General features: G+C 39.3%; 1 protein-coding gene across 1 annotated transcript in view; it reads right to left on the bottom strand.

Moving 5' to 3' along the window:
* Positions 1-16891, bottom strand: part of sgsm2 (small G protein signaling modulator 2) — a 95529-nt gene that overhangs the window by 41382 nt on the left and 37256 nt on the right. Inside the window, 1 exon segment of the mRNA XM_063907948.1 lies at positions 9551-9719. Coding sequence (XP_063764018.1) covers positions 9551-9719 — 169 coding nt within the window.

Below are 16891 nucleotides of genomic sequence, written 5' to 3'. Positions count from 1 at the left end.
TTTGTAATATTAGTTTAATGAAAACCTTATTAACTGCTAATGTAAGATGTCAAACATGAACTTATATAAGCAAAATAGAAAAGATTCGGAGAGCACATTCCTCTGTTGCGGCCAACTGAGAGTTAACATGCTCCTATGTGGTCCCATTTCCAGAATGGGGAAGTTGATCTACAGACTGTTTTGAGCAAAAAGTCATAACTTGGAAACAACATGGATGCCAAAAATATATGTTTTGTACTTTTATTGCTCAGAATCATTAACCCAAAATTCACTCTCTAACAAGACATTCGAAGGCTGTTGTTTCTATAGGATAGGGTGTTGACCAGTGGAGAACTCCTTTTCACGATAATTCTGACACCACATGAATGCAGCAAATGTCCTTTCTCACCATTTTCTTTCCTGAAAATGACCAGTATGTGGTAATACAGACAAACAAGCAAACAGGCCTTGAAAAAAAAATAGTCAATGTTCAAGTAAGTAAAGTTAAGGTTAAAACATTCAAATAAACCTTGTTTTGGACCAACAGGAGGCAGCATTTAACAGCATAACGAGTTGTTAGACACTGCAGTTCATTACAATTCATCATTACTTATTACAGAGGGTCCCTGGTTGGTTTCCAATACATCTGCACCATGTCTGACAACATGTGCCATTCTATGTAAGAAATCAGCTGGCTGAAGGACTTCATGAATATTGAGGCAGATGTGTGATGTCTCCTGAATAGACGAGGTCTTTCATCCCGGGCTGAGTGTGATCTGTTATACTTCTACAGCCAGCAGACACAAACATTCACACACACTCACTTCAACAAGCTGATGAATGTGTGTAGAGTTTGTGTGTCTGTGCTGAGGGGCACAGAGACACAGCCGGGCTGCCTCCGTCACGATGTTAGCAACCCCCCAGCATTTGTGTGTGTGCTCAGTCACGATTTTTGCATTCCCCTACCAATTTGTGTGTGTGTGTGTGTTTGTGTGTTGGGGACCCACTCTATGTGTATGCCTTTGTTCATGCCATTTGTATGCAATTTATTTGAATCTTGCCGTCCGTCCGTCTGTGTGTGTGTGTGTGTGTGTGTGTGTGTGTGTGTGTGTGTGTGTGTGTGTGTGTGTGTGTGTGTGTGTGTGTGTGTGTGTGTGTGTGTCTGCTCCACGGGGATGGGGGGAGCATTGAAATGATGTCAGAGATTATGTGAAATTTAAAAGAGACAGGGTCTTCCTTTTCTAATAAAACCTGCAGGGTGATTCTTTGAAAGATGCATCTCCTCTTTTTGTATGTATTATAGGTACAACTAAGGTTAACATACAACACGTTTTAACTCCCTTTCACGTCTCTTTTTTGTTATTTGTACTGCTTTTAGTTTTTATATACTTTCTTTCACAAAGTATGATAGTATCAGTACGTTTTTGGTCTGGCCCCATGTCAAACATCAGTTTCATGCTCCTTTGAGAATAAACTCCTGTGATTTTAATCTCCCAATGTCTTTTACTTTGAAAAAAAGAAAACCTTATAGCAGACAAAACAATCTTGCTTCTACTTTTTGTTTGTACCTTACAGTAGTGCTCTTGTTTTTCATCGGTTCAACATGCTGATGTCAATCAACTAATTATTGTAGCCATGGCTGTCAAAGCAGCCCCACTAATAATTCATTTAATGTATTGTTATACTCATTATTATATTTCTTAAGATAACATAGTTGAGTGATCAAAACACAGCCTAAAAAGCAAATAAATTGTACAAATACCGTTCGAATATAAGCTACGTAAAATACACGGTCTCCCTCTCACATGTATGTGTAACTTTTTTATGTTAAGTTTATACTCTCTTAGGTTACCTCATTTGATGGTTCATGATCATTCCAACGCTTGTAGCCTTAAACATAAGAATCTAGACTAATAATTTACGTATGATTATAACATTATTTTAATTATATTTATAACCCAGACTACAGGTTGTCCATCACCAGTAAACCTTATGGGAAAGGTTTATATCCATCAGAAATACTAAATAAACATTTTTTAAATTGTGTGCAGCGGTCCTTTATCTGGGTTTTCTTGTTTATTGGATTACCCACTTTGAGATTAAGATGATTAAGAAATGGATTTGACGCAGTTACACCAGCCAATACTTTGTGTAAGATGGTTTTGAAGGCGTAATTTTTTCAATTAGGAGTTTCGACCAAAATTTGGGAAGGCCTGCCGAGTCAGCAAGCTGCCCACTTCCCTACACAACATCATTTCCCTAACCTTAACCATAGCTACTCTGTGACAGTCAGATTTACCTTCCAAATGTTACAATTAACTTTCATGAACAAAAAACAAGGTTAAAGTAAAAGCAGTAAACCCTGTTGAAGCTGTATGAAAAGTTAGACACTCTAAATGTTGCCCTGCTTTAACGTACATGTTACTCAAATTTAAGAAATAAACATCATGCTGTATTGAATGAGAATTAAAACTAGCAATTGAGACCATAAACTAAAGAGGAAAATGTCTGCTGAGGTCATAAATACAGTGAAAGGCAGAAACATTTTCTTATAGACTTCTATACAATCTGACCTCTTTTTGCCCCCTGCTGGATATTTCAAAGAATGCAGTTTTCCGTCCCTTCCACGTTGGCTTGTAGGGACTTTCACAGAACAGGTTATTAAATTATGTTGCCTTAAGTTAAATGTGAATATTATATTACACAATTGAGCAAACATAATTCAGAAACTAGCTCAACGAACTGAATTATGCACTGTGAATATGTTTGCCTCTAAGCATGATCTCTTTGCAATAACAAGAAGGCTTGATCGAGCGCATTAAAATCCTCTGGAAACATCCCTTCCTACAGTGCTCTGTCACTCCTCCTCGCTGCGCTCTGTTGTTCTGTACAAAAATGTAAAATGTCAACAAATGTCAACATGAAGCTACCTAAATTGATTACAATGATTACAAACAGATTGTGTTTGGAGCAGACAAATGAGTATGAATGAGAAAAGGAATATGTCAGGGTGAGTTATGAGGCCTCTGCATTTGCATGATGTGGATATTAGTGCTTGTGAATCATGATGTGGTAAATCGGTTCACTTTCATTTTGTGAGAGTAAGTACCAGCAATGATTGAAGATCATGACACACAGTTTGTTTGTGAGAAATAACAAAGCTGGACATTTTTCAATAAGGTGTATGGTTTATGGGAGACAATTTGTGTAAGATGTAAAGGGTTGAAGAAGCTTCAGATCAAGTATTTGTATTATGCTGCTGCAACACAAACATGTCCCAGTCCCGGATTAATAAAGTAATTATTATCTTATTTTATCTTCAAGGTTTCAAGGTATCTTATCTTGTGTCTGACATCCTTTGTGGAAAAATTAATAAAATTGTGTATTTATTTTGTTTATAGACTAATCGTTTAAGCTGTACAAACAAAGGATTTCTCCTACATACAGTAAATGTATCAATTCAGTTTTTATAACGCCTGAATTAAAGAACCTTGGGGTTTTCTAGGAAAATATGAGGGTGCTGGTGTTGTATAAGATATATTAATTATTGCGAGAACATGACGCCCGTAAACAAGATGGCGCCGTGGACGTAAACAACAACACAGTGCCGGAGCTCGGTAAAAACAAAGCCGTCTCTGCCGTCTGATGGTCTATTTGACATGATTTTCCTATTTTAGGAGTTGTTATATCGATTTGGACGAACATAAGTATTGTTTTCTTGGATCAACTTGATATTTTTATGGGGAAAATCAGCCTTTTGGTATAAGGGCGCACAGCGAACGTAAGAGGGCGCAGCGCCCCTGTTACCTGGTTTAGACAAAACCCTGGAACCTACAATAGACAGATCATTCAACCGCTGGTTACATGCTGGCGTCGGAACATTTTTGGATTGGAATGGATTTTACCATTTTACATTTTGGTGAACCATCTGATCATTTATGTGTCCAGCCCTATTGGACATGACTTCAAGGCTGACTTCATTAAATAGTATTGATGGCCAAGACTATGAAAATAAGACCCTGGTTGTAAAACACACACTCATCCTTGAATGTGTTTGAGAACTGTTTCCACAGCAGGTCTGCTGCTCGCCCTGCAGGATGGGAACTGAATGCTGATGAATGCTAGTTTTGCTCTTTACTCAGTGTTTGAGGCTGAGACGGAGAGGGAGGGGGGGCATATTAAAAAGAGGTTAGGGAAGGAAGCTTGTAAAGGAATAAAAGAAACAAGGAACCATGGCAGGTGGTTCACTGGCAGCCTTCAGCAAGCACAAGCCACACACACACTCACAGCTGTAATTACCATTCACTTCACCGCATCAACTGTTGATGTCTGCTCATGGTCTATCTCTCCGTCTCTTGTTTCCCATCATGCTCTCTGCCTCTTTCACCGCCATTGGCGCAAACCACGTAGTCATAGTAACCAGGGTAAATGAGAGATGGAGCCCTGAGCTGGGATGACAGTGAGAGGGTGTGTGTGTGTGTGTGTGTGTATGTGTGTGTGGATGGATGCATGTAGGCATTCTGTCGGAGCGGTTGGACTCGTGCAAACCCGTTCCATACGCAATGATAGGCGTTAATGTTGTGTGTCTGGGGAAATAAAGGCCAATGAGATGTGACGGATGAATGGGGGTAGGCGGCTGATATGAAAACGAAGAGACGAGTGCTCGGCGTACCCAAACACGTTTACCTCCTGATTTACATCACAGGACGCGGCCATGCTGCAGTGACGTCCCCCCGCACAGCCTGTCTGGGTTTTATTGTTTGTGCATCATTGCTGTATATATTTATGTGTGTGTGTAGGTGTGCTTGTTGCTCAAAGCTTTATCTCCTCCATTTGGAAACCTCTCTCTGCGGCCCCGGAGAGTCATGTGGTAGCCATGTGGCTCACGCTAATGGACAATTAATGGGCTAGCAAACAGCTCGGCTATCACCTAAGTGCCTGCAGATAAAGCAGTTTGTCATACTCTGTGTACACACAACACACACACACACACACACACACACACACACACACACACACACACACACACACACACACACACACACACACACACACACACACACACACACACACACACACACACACACACACACACACACACACACACACACACACACACACACACACACACACACACACACACACACACACACACACACACACACAGGTCTGAGGCTACATCAGTATGAACACAGATTGCTCAGCTTGAGTAAACTGACTGTATCTGTATGCTTTGACATGGACATAATGACATGGTGTACAAGGAATAGACAATGTTGATAAAGCCTGAATAAATATATGGTTATTATTAATGAAAAAGGGGGGCAGAACATTTGTTTGAATTTGAAAGCAGTCTGTCAAGTTTCAAAGCCCGTTCAGGGGGGTTTCATCTACTAAATAACATCAATATGTTTTTGGGGAATCTTAACTCATCATTCTGTCCATACAAAAGGGATTAATAGGATAGTGTTGACTTCTTTAAAGTTAAGGAGCAACACAAAAGGTTAACAGGTGGATATTTCTATATCCATGCATGGATGAAATACTTGACCGTCCAAACAAAAAAACTAAACCAGAAATGATGAATAAATAAATACAAAAAACTGTGCTTTATTGTTTTAGTTGGGAGACTATGCCAGGAAATCAACCCTTTTTCATCTTATTTGATTATGTTTGTTTCCACTGCATTTTTTTGGGCAACCACTGCATTATTTAAGTGAAAGACTTAAAGGGGGGGTGACAGAATGGATGACATGCTACATGCAAGGTTTCAGGCTGGATTTCAAACCTGGGTCCTCTGGGGAACAAGCCCCATTACATAGGCCGCCAGACCTGAGCTATAAGCCGGAGTGTAGTGGCCGTTTATCAAAAATACATTTTATAAGGCCATTTATTCTACAAGGCTAATTTGAGTTCTGACTGTTGTTCCAAAGCGTTCAAATACCTTTTATGAAGACCCAACGTAAAGTCACAGGTAAGTCTTGAGTGTTTATTCATGTAAATCACGTCATCCAAGCTGATAGAGTAGTTGACCGAATGAAATGAAAACACTTTTTCGTTCCATGCTTGCATATTTTAATTGTCTTACTGGCATAACGGCATGTTAAACTCTTGGACTTGCTCACTAGAGTCTGCTTTACGGCATAAAACCCGGTCGTAAACAAAAACAAACATAAAGCTTGGCACAGTCCAGACACATGGATACGTACAAATCTATAAAAAAAAATATTATTTTAAATCACGATTATTAAATCCATTCAATTCAATTCAAAGAGTATACAACTGTCTTCCCAACATCAATATTTAACATACATAATAATACTCCTAAATGGCTTTTACGCTAAGCAGCTGTTGAAGAAAAGTTGAGAAAAACTACTCATTGGTGCCGAGCAGGTAAGTATGACACTAAACCCTCTGAGGCGTAATGAGAGGAAGCTTTTTGGACTCAGCCCCACAGACACATTAATCATGGATAAAGGTAAGGCAGTGTGATGCCTTTCTGAATAACACATGCCTTACAGTAATGCTGAACACAAAACTGATTTTTTTGTAGATTGTTTCTCACTGAACACATTTCTTTAACAGGAAAGCGCAGGTGTTGCTAATGGCAGGAACATCAGCTGGATTACATCTAGCTGTGTAATTACCCTGCACATGTTTACAGCCCAACTGAGGGCATGTCTTTTCAGCATAGTGCTGTAAAAATTTAATTTATAATCAGAGGGACTACGGTTGAAAATCCACAATAGGTTTGAACTCTCTGTGGAGCAGAGTTCGTCAGTTTCACGCTCTGTATTGGAACCATGTTAAATTGAATCGTCTGTATCAAATAAACTCAATTCTATTTAATTGAATCCTGATTTCAAGGCCCTGCGGTGACTCACTTTCCACATCGGTAGCACGGTAACCGGGACACTGTGAAATGAGCGGAGCCTTCATTAATGATATAAATTACACATGTTCTTTAACTGCAAGGGGGAATCAAAATGTCAGCTGTGAAAAAAGGTATGTAAGCTTTCACAAACGATGTATCACAGGGAGACATTATTGGATTGATGCTGTTTCTGTTATTGTGTCCAACTTGCATAAAATTGCTTCTGACAGTGAATGTATTCTATCCAGTGGTGTAACATTTACTCAGTACGATTTTGTGGTAATTTACTTGAGTATTTTCATATTATGCTACTTTACACTCCACATCCTGTTCATTTTGGGAGCAAATATCGTTTTTGTTTTTCTCCACTACATATATTTGACAGCTTTAATTTATTGTTCCTTTTCAGATTTACATTTTAAGCTAAAACTAAATAAAAATGCTAATAAATAAAACATTGAAGTAAATATATATATATACACTGCCTGGCCAAAAAAATGGTCACACACTCTAATATTCGTTGGACCGCCTTTAGCTTTGATTACGGCACGCATTCACTGTGGCATCGTTTCCACAAGCTTCTGCAATGTCACAACATTTATTTCTGTCTTGCATTAATTTTTTGCCAAGATCTTGCATTGATGACGGGAGATTCAGACCACTGCGCAAAGTGTTCTCCAGCACATCTTCTATCTATAATAATAAAAAAAAATTAAAAAATCTTTTTTTTTTAAAAGTCCAGCAGTGGCTCAGTCAGTAGGGGCTTGGACTGGGAATCGTAGGGTCGCCGGTTCAAGTCCCCAAACAGACTTGAAATATGGAAAGTGGACTGCTACTTAGAGAGGTCCCAGTTCACCTCCTAGGCCCTGCTGTGGTGCCCTTGAGCAAGGCACCAGACACCTCCAATCCCCCCTCCCCATTGCTCCCCGGGCGCTGCACAATAGCTGCCCACTGCTCCTAGTACTAGGATGGGTTAAATGCAGAGGACCAATTTCACTGTGTGTGCTCTGCTGTGTGCATGTATGTGACAAATAAAGAGGGTTTCATCCTCCGATTCTATCTTCTTCTATCTATCCCAAAGATTCTCAATCGGGTTCAGGTCTGGACTCTGTGGTGGCCAATCCATGTGTGAAAATGATGTCTCATGCTCCCTGAACCACTCTTTCACAATTTGAGCCCGATGGATCCTGGCATTGTCATCTTGGAACACGCCTGTGCCATCAAGGAAGAAAAAATCCATTGATGGAATAACCTGGTCATTCAGTATTTCAGGTAGTCAGCTGACCTCATTCTTTGGGCAAATAACGTTGCTGAACCTAGACCAGACCAACTGCAGCCACCCCAGATCATAGCACTGCCCCCACAGGCTTGTACAGTAGGCACTAGGCATGATCACTTCAGCCGCCTCTCTTCTTACCCTGATGCACCCATCACTCTGGAACAGGGTACATCTGGACTCATCAGACCACATTACCTTCTTCCATCGCTCCAGAGTCCAACCTTTACGCTCTGTGGCAAATTGAAGCCGTTTTTTCCGGTTAGCCTCACTGACAAGTGGTTTTCTTACGGCTACAAAGCTGTCCCTTGAGTTCCCTTCACATTGTGCGTGTGGAAATGCTCTTAGGCCTACTTTTAAACATAGCTGTGAGTTCTACTGATGTTTTTCTACGATTTTATTTCACCAAACGTTTAAGTGATCGCCGATCACGATCATTCAAGATTTTTTTCCGACCACATTCCTTCCTGGAAGATGATGTTCCCCACTGTCCTTCCAGTTTTTAATAATGCGTTGGACAGTTCTTAACCCGATGTTAGTAGTTTCAGCAATCTCCTTCGATGTTTTCTCTGCTTGATGCATGCCAATAATTTGACCCTTCTGAAACAGATTAACATCTTTTCCACGACCACAGGATATGTCTTTCGACATGACTGTTTAACAAACGAGAAGAGCTCACTGCATCAGTTAGGGTTCAATAACTTGTTGCCAGCTGAAACATAATCACCCATACTATAATTATCCAATGGGAGGCTCTTACCTATTTGTTTAGTTAAATCCAGGTGGTGACCTTTTTTTTGGCCGGGCAGTGTGTATTTATGTTACATGTATGTTAATATATATATATATATATATACATATATATGTTAAGATATCAGGAGCAGTATATATAAAGTAATTTAAAGTAACCTCACCTTTACTAGATGTGATAGACACATTAATGCATCAATAAATATATGATATGTAAAAGGGACATGTATGTTAACGACTGCTTTTACTTTTAGTACTTGAAGTATATTTTGATGCCAATTCTTTTGTACTTTAACTTAAGTAAGACTTAAATAGACTTAAGACTGAATGCAGGACTTTTACTTTTTAGTATTTACTTTTCTCTAATACAAAACCTGAGTACTTCTTCCTCCATTAATGGTAGCCGATGCTAAATAGTTAATAAGGCTTAATTACAACATGTCTTAATAGAGAAGAGGGTCTCTTCCTCTAATTAAGAAGGCAGATTCACTCGATTTGCACAAATTAAATTCAGCTGGTGGTGTCAGGAGAGGTCCCTGAGGGGAAAACTATCAACAGAAAACAATGAATGGAACTTAAATGCAAAACATAACTGTCACTTAAACAAGCATTTACTGAACGCCCACCAACTGAAAGTAAAATTAAGGGGCAAAGGAAATGGTGTGACCTACTTGGTGAGATCTGCCTGCTGCTGGAGTTGCTCCTGCACTTTACGACAAACTTCGCCAGCCGTGTCGTAGACTTTGCCCACTTTGGTGAAGAGGGCAGCAATCTTGTCGCTGCGGAGGAATCCAGCCGCTCGTCTCTTCAGCAGGTGTCCGAGGCAGGCCTCAATGGCAGCTGGAGAGAAAAGTGAAAAGAGTTAGGAGCCATGATATTAACTATAGGGAAAGCGGACAAAAGAGAGCAGAAAAGAGGCCATCATCAGGTAGTAAACAAATGAGAGGTGCTAGTGACATCAAAAGATGGAGGACAATAGAAAGTATTGGTTTGAATTCATTCATAAAAAAAGCTATTCACGCATCTTGTTCACTAGAGTCTGGGACACTTCCTGTGGTGGGATCCACTGACTTCCTGTTAAGGTGAATGACTAGAGCTAATCCAGCAATGTCTTGAGTAATCTTTGTCTATGGGTGTCACGTGATCCATATAATAATATAAAGTATATATAGATCCTGTTCCTTTCATTGCCACTTCCACAGCATCTACAGTAGCAAGCAATTTGCGCGGCTTGTTGGCAGAGGTTCACATTCAGGCCACTCTGAATTCACGATAAAGCCTTTTCATTTGACTGTCTTCACTGTAACTTTTAAGACCTATGAGTAATTCTTTATAGTAACATTGAAAACTGCTTGTGAAGTGAATGCTGTTCTTTTTCCGCCAATACCTGTAACCATTATGATCATATGCATTTCTTCTACAGTCTCAAATGTTTGATGCATAGCGTGAAATATTACACTTCATTCAAGGGAGATGACTTTTCAAGTGTGACTGACTTTTCTACTTTCAAGGGGCCATTTAATGCTTTTTTGGGATTTCCTTTCCTGTTGTGTATTATATAGGTTTTAGTGCATGTAAATGGTCTGCAACGGGTAAAATCCCAACGTTTTTCTCCCACACACTCCGAAGAATTAAAGGAGTAAGTAAACTTAGAATTTAGTCCTGAGAGAGTGGCACTATATGGAAGCCTGTGAAGTATCCAAAATGTAAAAGGTTCATCCCCTGTTGAGAATGAATGTGCTCTGTAATTTTCCTTTGATTTGAAGGCACATTTTTCTTAAAATACAAATGTTTACATCCAAATTACTCATAATCTGACCTTTCATTGAGCTACAATATCGTCTCCTGAACCAAATCATTGAGGGTGTTAGATCTGCAGAATCAAATGTGTAATTTGTGTGGAAGCACAAGAGTATGAAGTGAATTTAAAGCATACACTGTCCTCTGTATCTGCACCATGTCAACATGTTTCTGTGACTCGTCTCTTGATTTTTCCTGCAGGCTCTCTCAGAGTTTTGCTAATTGACTTGTGTGTGGAGATAATGTTGTTAGCGAACACTTTCCTCTGTATCTTTTGTTCTAGGGGGGAGATGACGGCAGCTTATTAAATTAGACGCAAAACAGTCACCTGAAATGTGATTTTCAGGAGTGAGGCCCGATTGTTTGCCGCCTACAAGCCTTTAAATATTTAGAGGGTTGGCGGCAGTATCCGTGTGCAGCTGCTCCCTGAGCGTGCCCTTTTACTCCGCGGGCGCTCGTGTCGCCGTTAGTTACCGGAAAAGATAAAACAGTATAAACTTTAATGATCTCTGTGGGGAAATTGGTGTTTGCAGCACAAAGATGGAGAAATGGTGGGTGGCAATTCTGTGCAGCAACAGGCGATGTGACCGTGATTTGAAAAGTCACTCTTTGAGGAAATCCGCCTTTAATAAGTATAACGTGAATTGCATAAGAAAAAGATTTTCAAAATACGTGAAACATAGATATATGATGTTTCCACAAGGAATAAAAATACCACCTTTATCCTGATATGTATAACCATAGCAGGGTTTTGTCTAAATCGGGTAACAAGAACGCTATGCCTCTTTCAGCATGCGCCCTCAAAATGCAGATTTCCCCCGTAAAACTTTAAACTAATGCCAGAAAACTATATTTATATTCGTCCAAACTGTATAGTTAATAAAAATATATATAAAGCGTGTCAAATAGAGCGTCAGACGGTATGAACAGCTTTGTTGTAGCGGAGCTCTGAATAAATAGGGTGTCGGGGGGTGGGGGGGATTCGGTGGACAAGTGGCAGACAGCAGGCTGACACTGAAACTGAGAATTCTGAATTAGATCGTTTCCTTTTTTCTGTAGAGGAAGTAAAGAAACCGTAACTCTGGATTTATTTGTTATTTGAGGTGCAATATATAAGACTCAGCCGCTTTAATGAAGAAACTATTATTTGCCGCTTTGCTCTAATGCATTATTTTTGTCGGATTAGGGCGTTGCCGTAATTTTGTCCGGAAGTGAGGTTAGCGCCTTTATACTTTATTTTTTCTAGAATAAACCCTACAGAGTGTACAAAACTGAGAAACAGTCCGAGCTGTTTTGGACTGAATTTAGCCACCAACCAAGGTAACGCTCGCCCACCTTATCACCATTTAAAACACCATTATCTCTCAGAGGGGCGTGGCCAGCAGCAGCTCATCTGCATTCAAAGCTACAGACACTGAGTCATCACTTTTGAAATGGGGCTGAAACAGAGGGGTTTATGGTATGTTACAATGCATGATGTCTTTAGCATTTTGAGCCAAACACTTTTGTATGTGAGACCTAAATAATTATTGCCCTGCCCTATATTACCACAATGGAATAAAGAGGTATTTTTTAATCAAAATAAATAAAAATACATTTAAAAATCACCATGTTCAATATGCAGTTATGGCTGACATCTTTTTTCATTATAAAAGTGTTCAGCATTTATTATTCATAGTCATGTTCACATCCCGCACAGAAACATTACCAGTGCTGGCTTGCTTGAGTGATTGAAAAATGATATTATTAAGTAAATTAACTTGCTGATGTTCATATTATCATATGCACTATTGTATACCAAGAGGACAATGAAGCAAGAACACAATAATCACCCAGGGAAATGCATTGACTCATAAACAGAAAATAAGGCAGAAATGGAGGAAAACAGTCTCTTTCGACCTTCCCCCGTCCATTAGCCGTCTCCCTCTCTGTAATTGCTGCATTAATGTTCAGCCATAATGAGCCTTTTAGGACTGCTTCTGAAAGCAACATTGAAGCACGATTATTCAAACAAACACGAACAGAGAATCTGCCCCATACGCATTTATATGTATGCGGTTTTATAAGTTTAAATAATATGCAAACCTATTGTTGAACAAAAATTAAATAAAGGATTTCATGTATAAAAAGAATATAAATAAATAATAACTCTAGAGAAAGCTGAGCTTCTGAGCACCCTGAGCTTTTGCTGCTTGTGTTTTCCCTCAGTGAGCTGAATCTAGTGGATATTACAGCGAAAAATAATGACTGAGAACAACATCATTCTCCGTGATGCTGGGAAAACATGCTTTATGAGTGTAATAATCTGCTTTTATTGCTGCTCCCGGAGCCTTACAGGGAGTGCTTGAGGTTTCAGCTCTAAAAGTCTGTACAGTATATTCACAGCAGCTTTATGCTGGCAGATTAACATGGCAGGGAAGCAAAATGCCATAATTGTTCATTATTATAATGCTATAATATAAGTCTTGGGGTTTTTATAGTGATCAGGGCTGTAAAGTTTGCAGACAGCGTGATAGTCGTGGAGGGAGCATTAATGCATGGTTGTTTCTGTGGAAACACAAGAAGGGAGCGAGCGGCTCTCACCGGGGAGAGGCCGCTCCTCACATTCTGCTAATTTATGTTCGGGTGACTGTGGATCTAATGATCAATCAAATCTTTTCTATCATGTGCGTAATTGCCTTTATATTGGAAAAAAATATTTAGAAATATGTGCTTTGATTTGAGCATAGTTTCTCACAGGACTGTTACACAACACTCGCAGAACAGAATGGATTAGTTTTCATGTGCCCGGCTATAGAGGCCAGGTTATAACAGTTCAAGTGAAAACCCAGAATAGCATTCTTCACAGATCTAACACAAAGTTATGTCTGCTGCTGGAGGACCCTATAGGAGAATCACAATGCCCACCAACACACACCTACACACCCAGTTGCCTCCAGTTACACAATTTTATTGATAAATCTCAAAAATGGGAGTTTTGATGGATGTTTTGGAATTTTGAACGAACCCTACACGTTTGGCTGTTTATATTCTGAAAAGGTGTAATTGTATGTTTGTCCACAAGAACAATTAGGGGCCAGAATGTAGCAGCCGACGTGTCTTATTAAGAACTTAGTGGTGCAGGAATGAGTCCTAAAACCCAGAAGTTAGCATTTTACCATTTCTGATTCCCTCGTCTCGATGTCAACGTTTTTGGAACGTGTTTATGGTTTGAAACCTGAAATAGGGTCTGTGGTTAACACTAGAACAAGACATTTCACGTTTTGTACCATAACATAAAATACGCCATTAAATGTCCGAAGCTTCTGTCTTAGGTACCATTACCTAAGTTACTGACTTATATTTGTAATAAACTACCATTGGCTTTTGTGTTTTTTGATTAATCAATCCAACCACCCTTCTCCATAACAATCCTATTGTGACCAATCTAGGAGAACATTTGTTTCCTCAGAACGTTAATCATTAAATTAGTTAGTTAAACGTTTTTTGTATGAGAAAGTTAGGTCCAGGAGACAATTCCGATATTTTGATGATTAAAGTGTTACCAGATTCCTATTTACACCCCTCCAGAAGATTCCAATGTTCTCTTTTATCTCTGCATTGGACTCTACCAAATGACTTCTTTGACTATTCTTTATGATTTTTCTTGTAAAGTCAAGGCACTGATGAATGTCAATCAGATACTGGTAGTTATAAGGGGTCAAAAAGATGATTTTGTGCAGACTTAAATACAAAGTGAACATTCACACACTTGTGTCTGCTTACAGACAACAAATTGTCCTGTGAATTCTTGTCTAATTTGGAGGGTTGTGCTTTGAAGGAATTTGTTTGGACAAGAAATAAAGCACTAAACGTTTTAGAGGTAGTGGCAGGTGCATCTGGAGCTGTCTCCACTGAGATCATTAGCAGATCTAATGAAGTCAAAGCTAATTAGCTAGCGCTGCTCGTCTCCCTTCCTGTCTGTCTGACAAACTCTCTCAGGTTTCCTGTGACTGCTGCTGTAACTGTCTCACACTGACACCACTCACAATAGTCCAGCTCCCATCCCTTCAATGTGTAGGAAAAGTCTCCTCTCTCTAAAGCATCATTGCAGAGGTTAGTCTCAACACTCAGGTCTAACTGACCATGGATGGCAGGAAGACACTTCTTCCTCCAAACTTCTAAAGGTTTTGTTAGGCAGAACTGCAAATTATTTTCATTTTGCGAGTCAATAAATGTCCAACATTGAAAGTGTTTGATTTAGAAACCATTATCTAAAATGTTTGAGGGCAGAACATTAAACAGGTCACTAATTTCTTAGAAAGAAATGTGGATTTTGTGTATTATACTGAGGCTTGGGGAGTAACAGGCTACATGTTAAGGGGTTACGTAATTAGGATTAAAAAAAAAGAACGTAACTGTGTCTGTTACGGTCACATAAACAAATCAGATGGATGTTTTATTTTATGTTTAAATGGGGATTATTAGCAGGAAAGCACCTGTTTTTATTGGATGCCAATGCAGAACCACTGACATGGTTTTTTGTTATTTTGAACTGAAATCTACATGGTTTATATCTCTTTGCAAGTCGTTTTGATTCTCAGTGAATCAAAGCCATGTGGTTCTTCGCCCAATAAAAACACACTCTTTCCAAGTTTGTTTTTTCCCATTAAATCAGGGCTTCAATCCTAAAGTGATTTCAGAATGTATGTTCTAATCAAATTAAGACTGTAATGTCAGGAATGTGGAGTTTGTTCTTGGAAAATTACACCCCGGCCCTGTAATTATTATACATTTTACAGATAATTGCCATAATATGCTGTTGGTATAAAACAGGCTTGGAAACTATGATTTCGAGATGACACAGAACCTCCTTATTGATTATGACACCTCTTGGTACACACACAGAACACTAGTAATATGTAGCTGCTTGTATGTTCCAGCTATGATTGATGGGTTTAATATTCCTGGTAACCTCAGGCCCTACAAGTTGACAGACACACAAGGTGGATGTGTGTGTCTCTACATTAAATGTGACATAGTTGTGCATTACTGTTCAAATGTAGTGTGTTGAGTGATCGTCTCATGTTGGATTTGTAGCTTTCTTTATGCATCAGGAAAAAGAAACCCTAAAATCTATCAATATTGATACAAACAGGAAGTAAGAAAGAACCTCATACCTTTAGTTTTAAACTTTGTTCTGGTGGATAACTAGCCAATAACATATTTATTCCACAGCTAAGTTTAATACTCAAGTCCTATTGATCAATTTAGACATCCCAGAGGTTGTTAATTTTTTTGCTGCCAAGGAGAAGGAGGATCATTCTTTATCGATAGAGTCAAGTCGTTGGTTTATTTAGTATGTAGCTACTTAGTAAGCGGGATTATGTGCAGAGAGGCAGTCATCAATGAAAAAAGAACACAGAAAGGATGATCAGGATATCGCCTCGCTGCACATTTTTGCAAGCGTACTGTACACATAGCTCTGAGTAGAGACCTCAAACCCACAGAAGCTTTAAAAAGAGGGCGATCTTTTCAAAGCCTTGAAGTGAATAGTTCTGAGAGTGATTACTGAGTGAGCTGCAAAATCTCTTTGGGTTGGTAAATGTTTGGATTTAGGCTTAAAGCAGCTAGAAATGGATAGCTTTCGTTCGCAGAGGAAGGTCAGGGCGCCCCTCAGCTTCTTCAGCTAGATAATATACCACCTGCAAATTCACTTAGCAAAGTTATGTTGTATTCCAAAACCGCTGAGAATACCATGATAGTGCATTAAAACAAATTTTGCCTAATGTATTCAACTCTATCAATAGGAAAATAACTGTTACTCTCTGACAATATGTCGTTATAAATGTCCAGGATCTTAACAGTCTTCATTTTTCTCTGCTCTTTTTTATATCCATCATGAACTGTACGTGTGTTATTATTTGTATTATTTACTTTCATTGATTGTTCTATTCCATGTTAAAAATCCAAGTTTAAAGCTGCCTATTATGCTTTCGGGGGTTTTCCCTTTCCTGTAGTGTTTTATATAGGTTTTAGTGCACGTAAATGTTCTGCAAAGGCTCAAATCCCTGTGTTCCCCCACACACTTGCCCCTTTACATCTGTAACATAATGACATCACCAACACCTGCACTTTAATAGACTAGTGCTCCAACAGACTGTACGTGATAGGCTTAGGGGCGGGACTCTCTAAGCGGTAAACCAATCATAACAGTGCTGGCCAATTAACAA

Source organism: Eleginops maclovinus, chromosome 18 (genome assembly GCF_036324505.1).
Source record: "Eleginops maclovinus isolate JMC-PN-2008 ecotype Puerto Natales chromosome 18, JC_Emac_rtc_rv5, whole genome shotgun sequence".
In the NCBI taxonomy this organism is placed as follows: Eukaryota; Metazoa; Chordata; class Actinopteri; order Perciformes; family Eleginopidae; genus Eleginops; species Eleginops maclovinus.
Note: the sequence above shows the minus strand (reverse complement) of the source record. Positions and strands in the feature narration are given on the sequence as shown.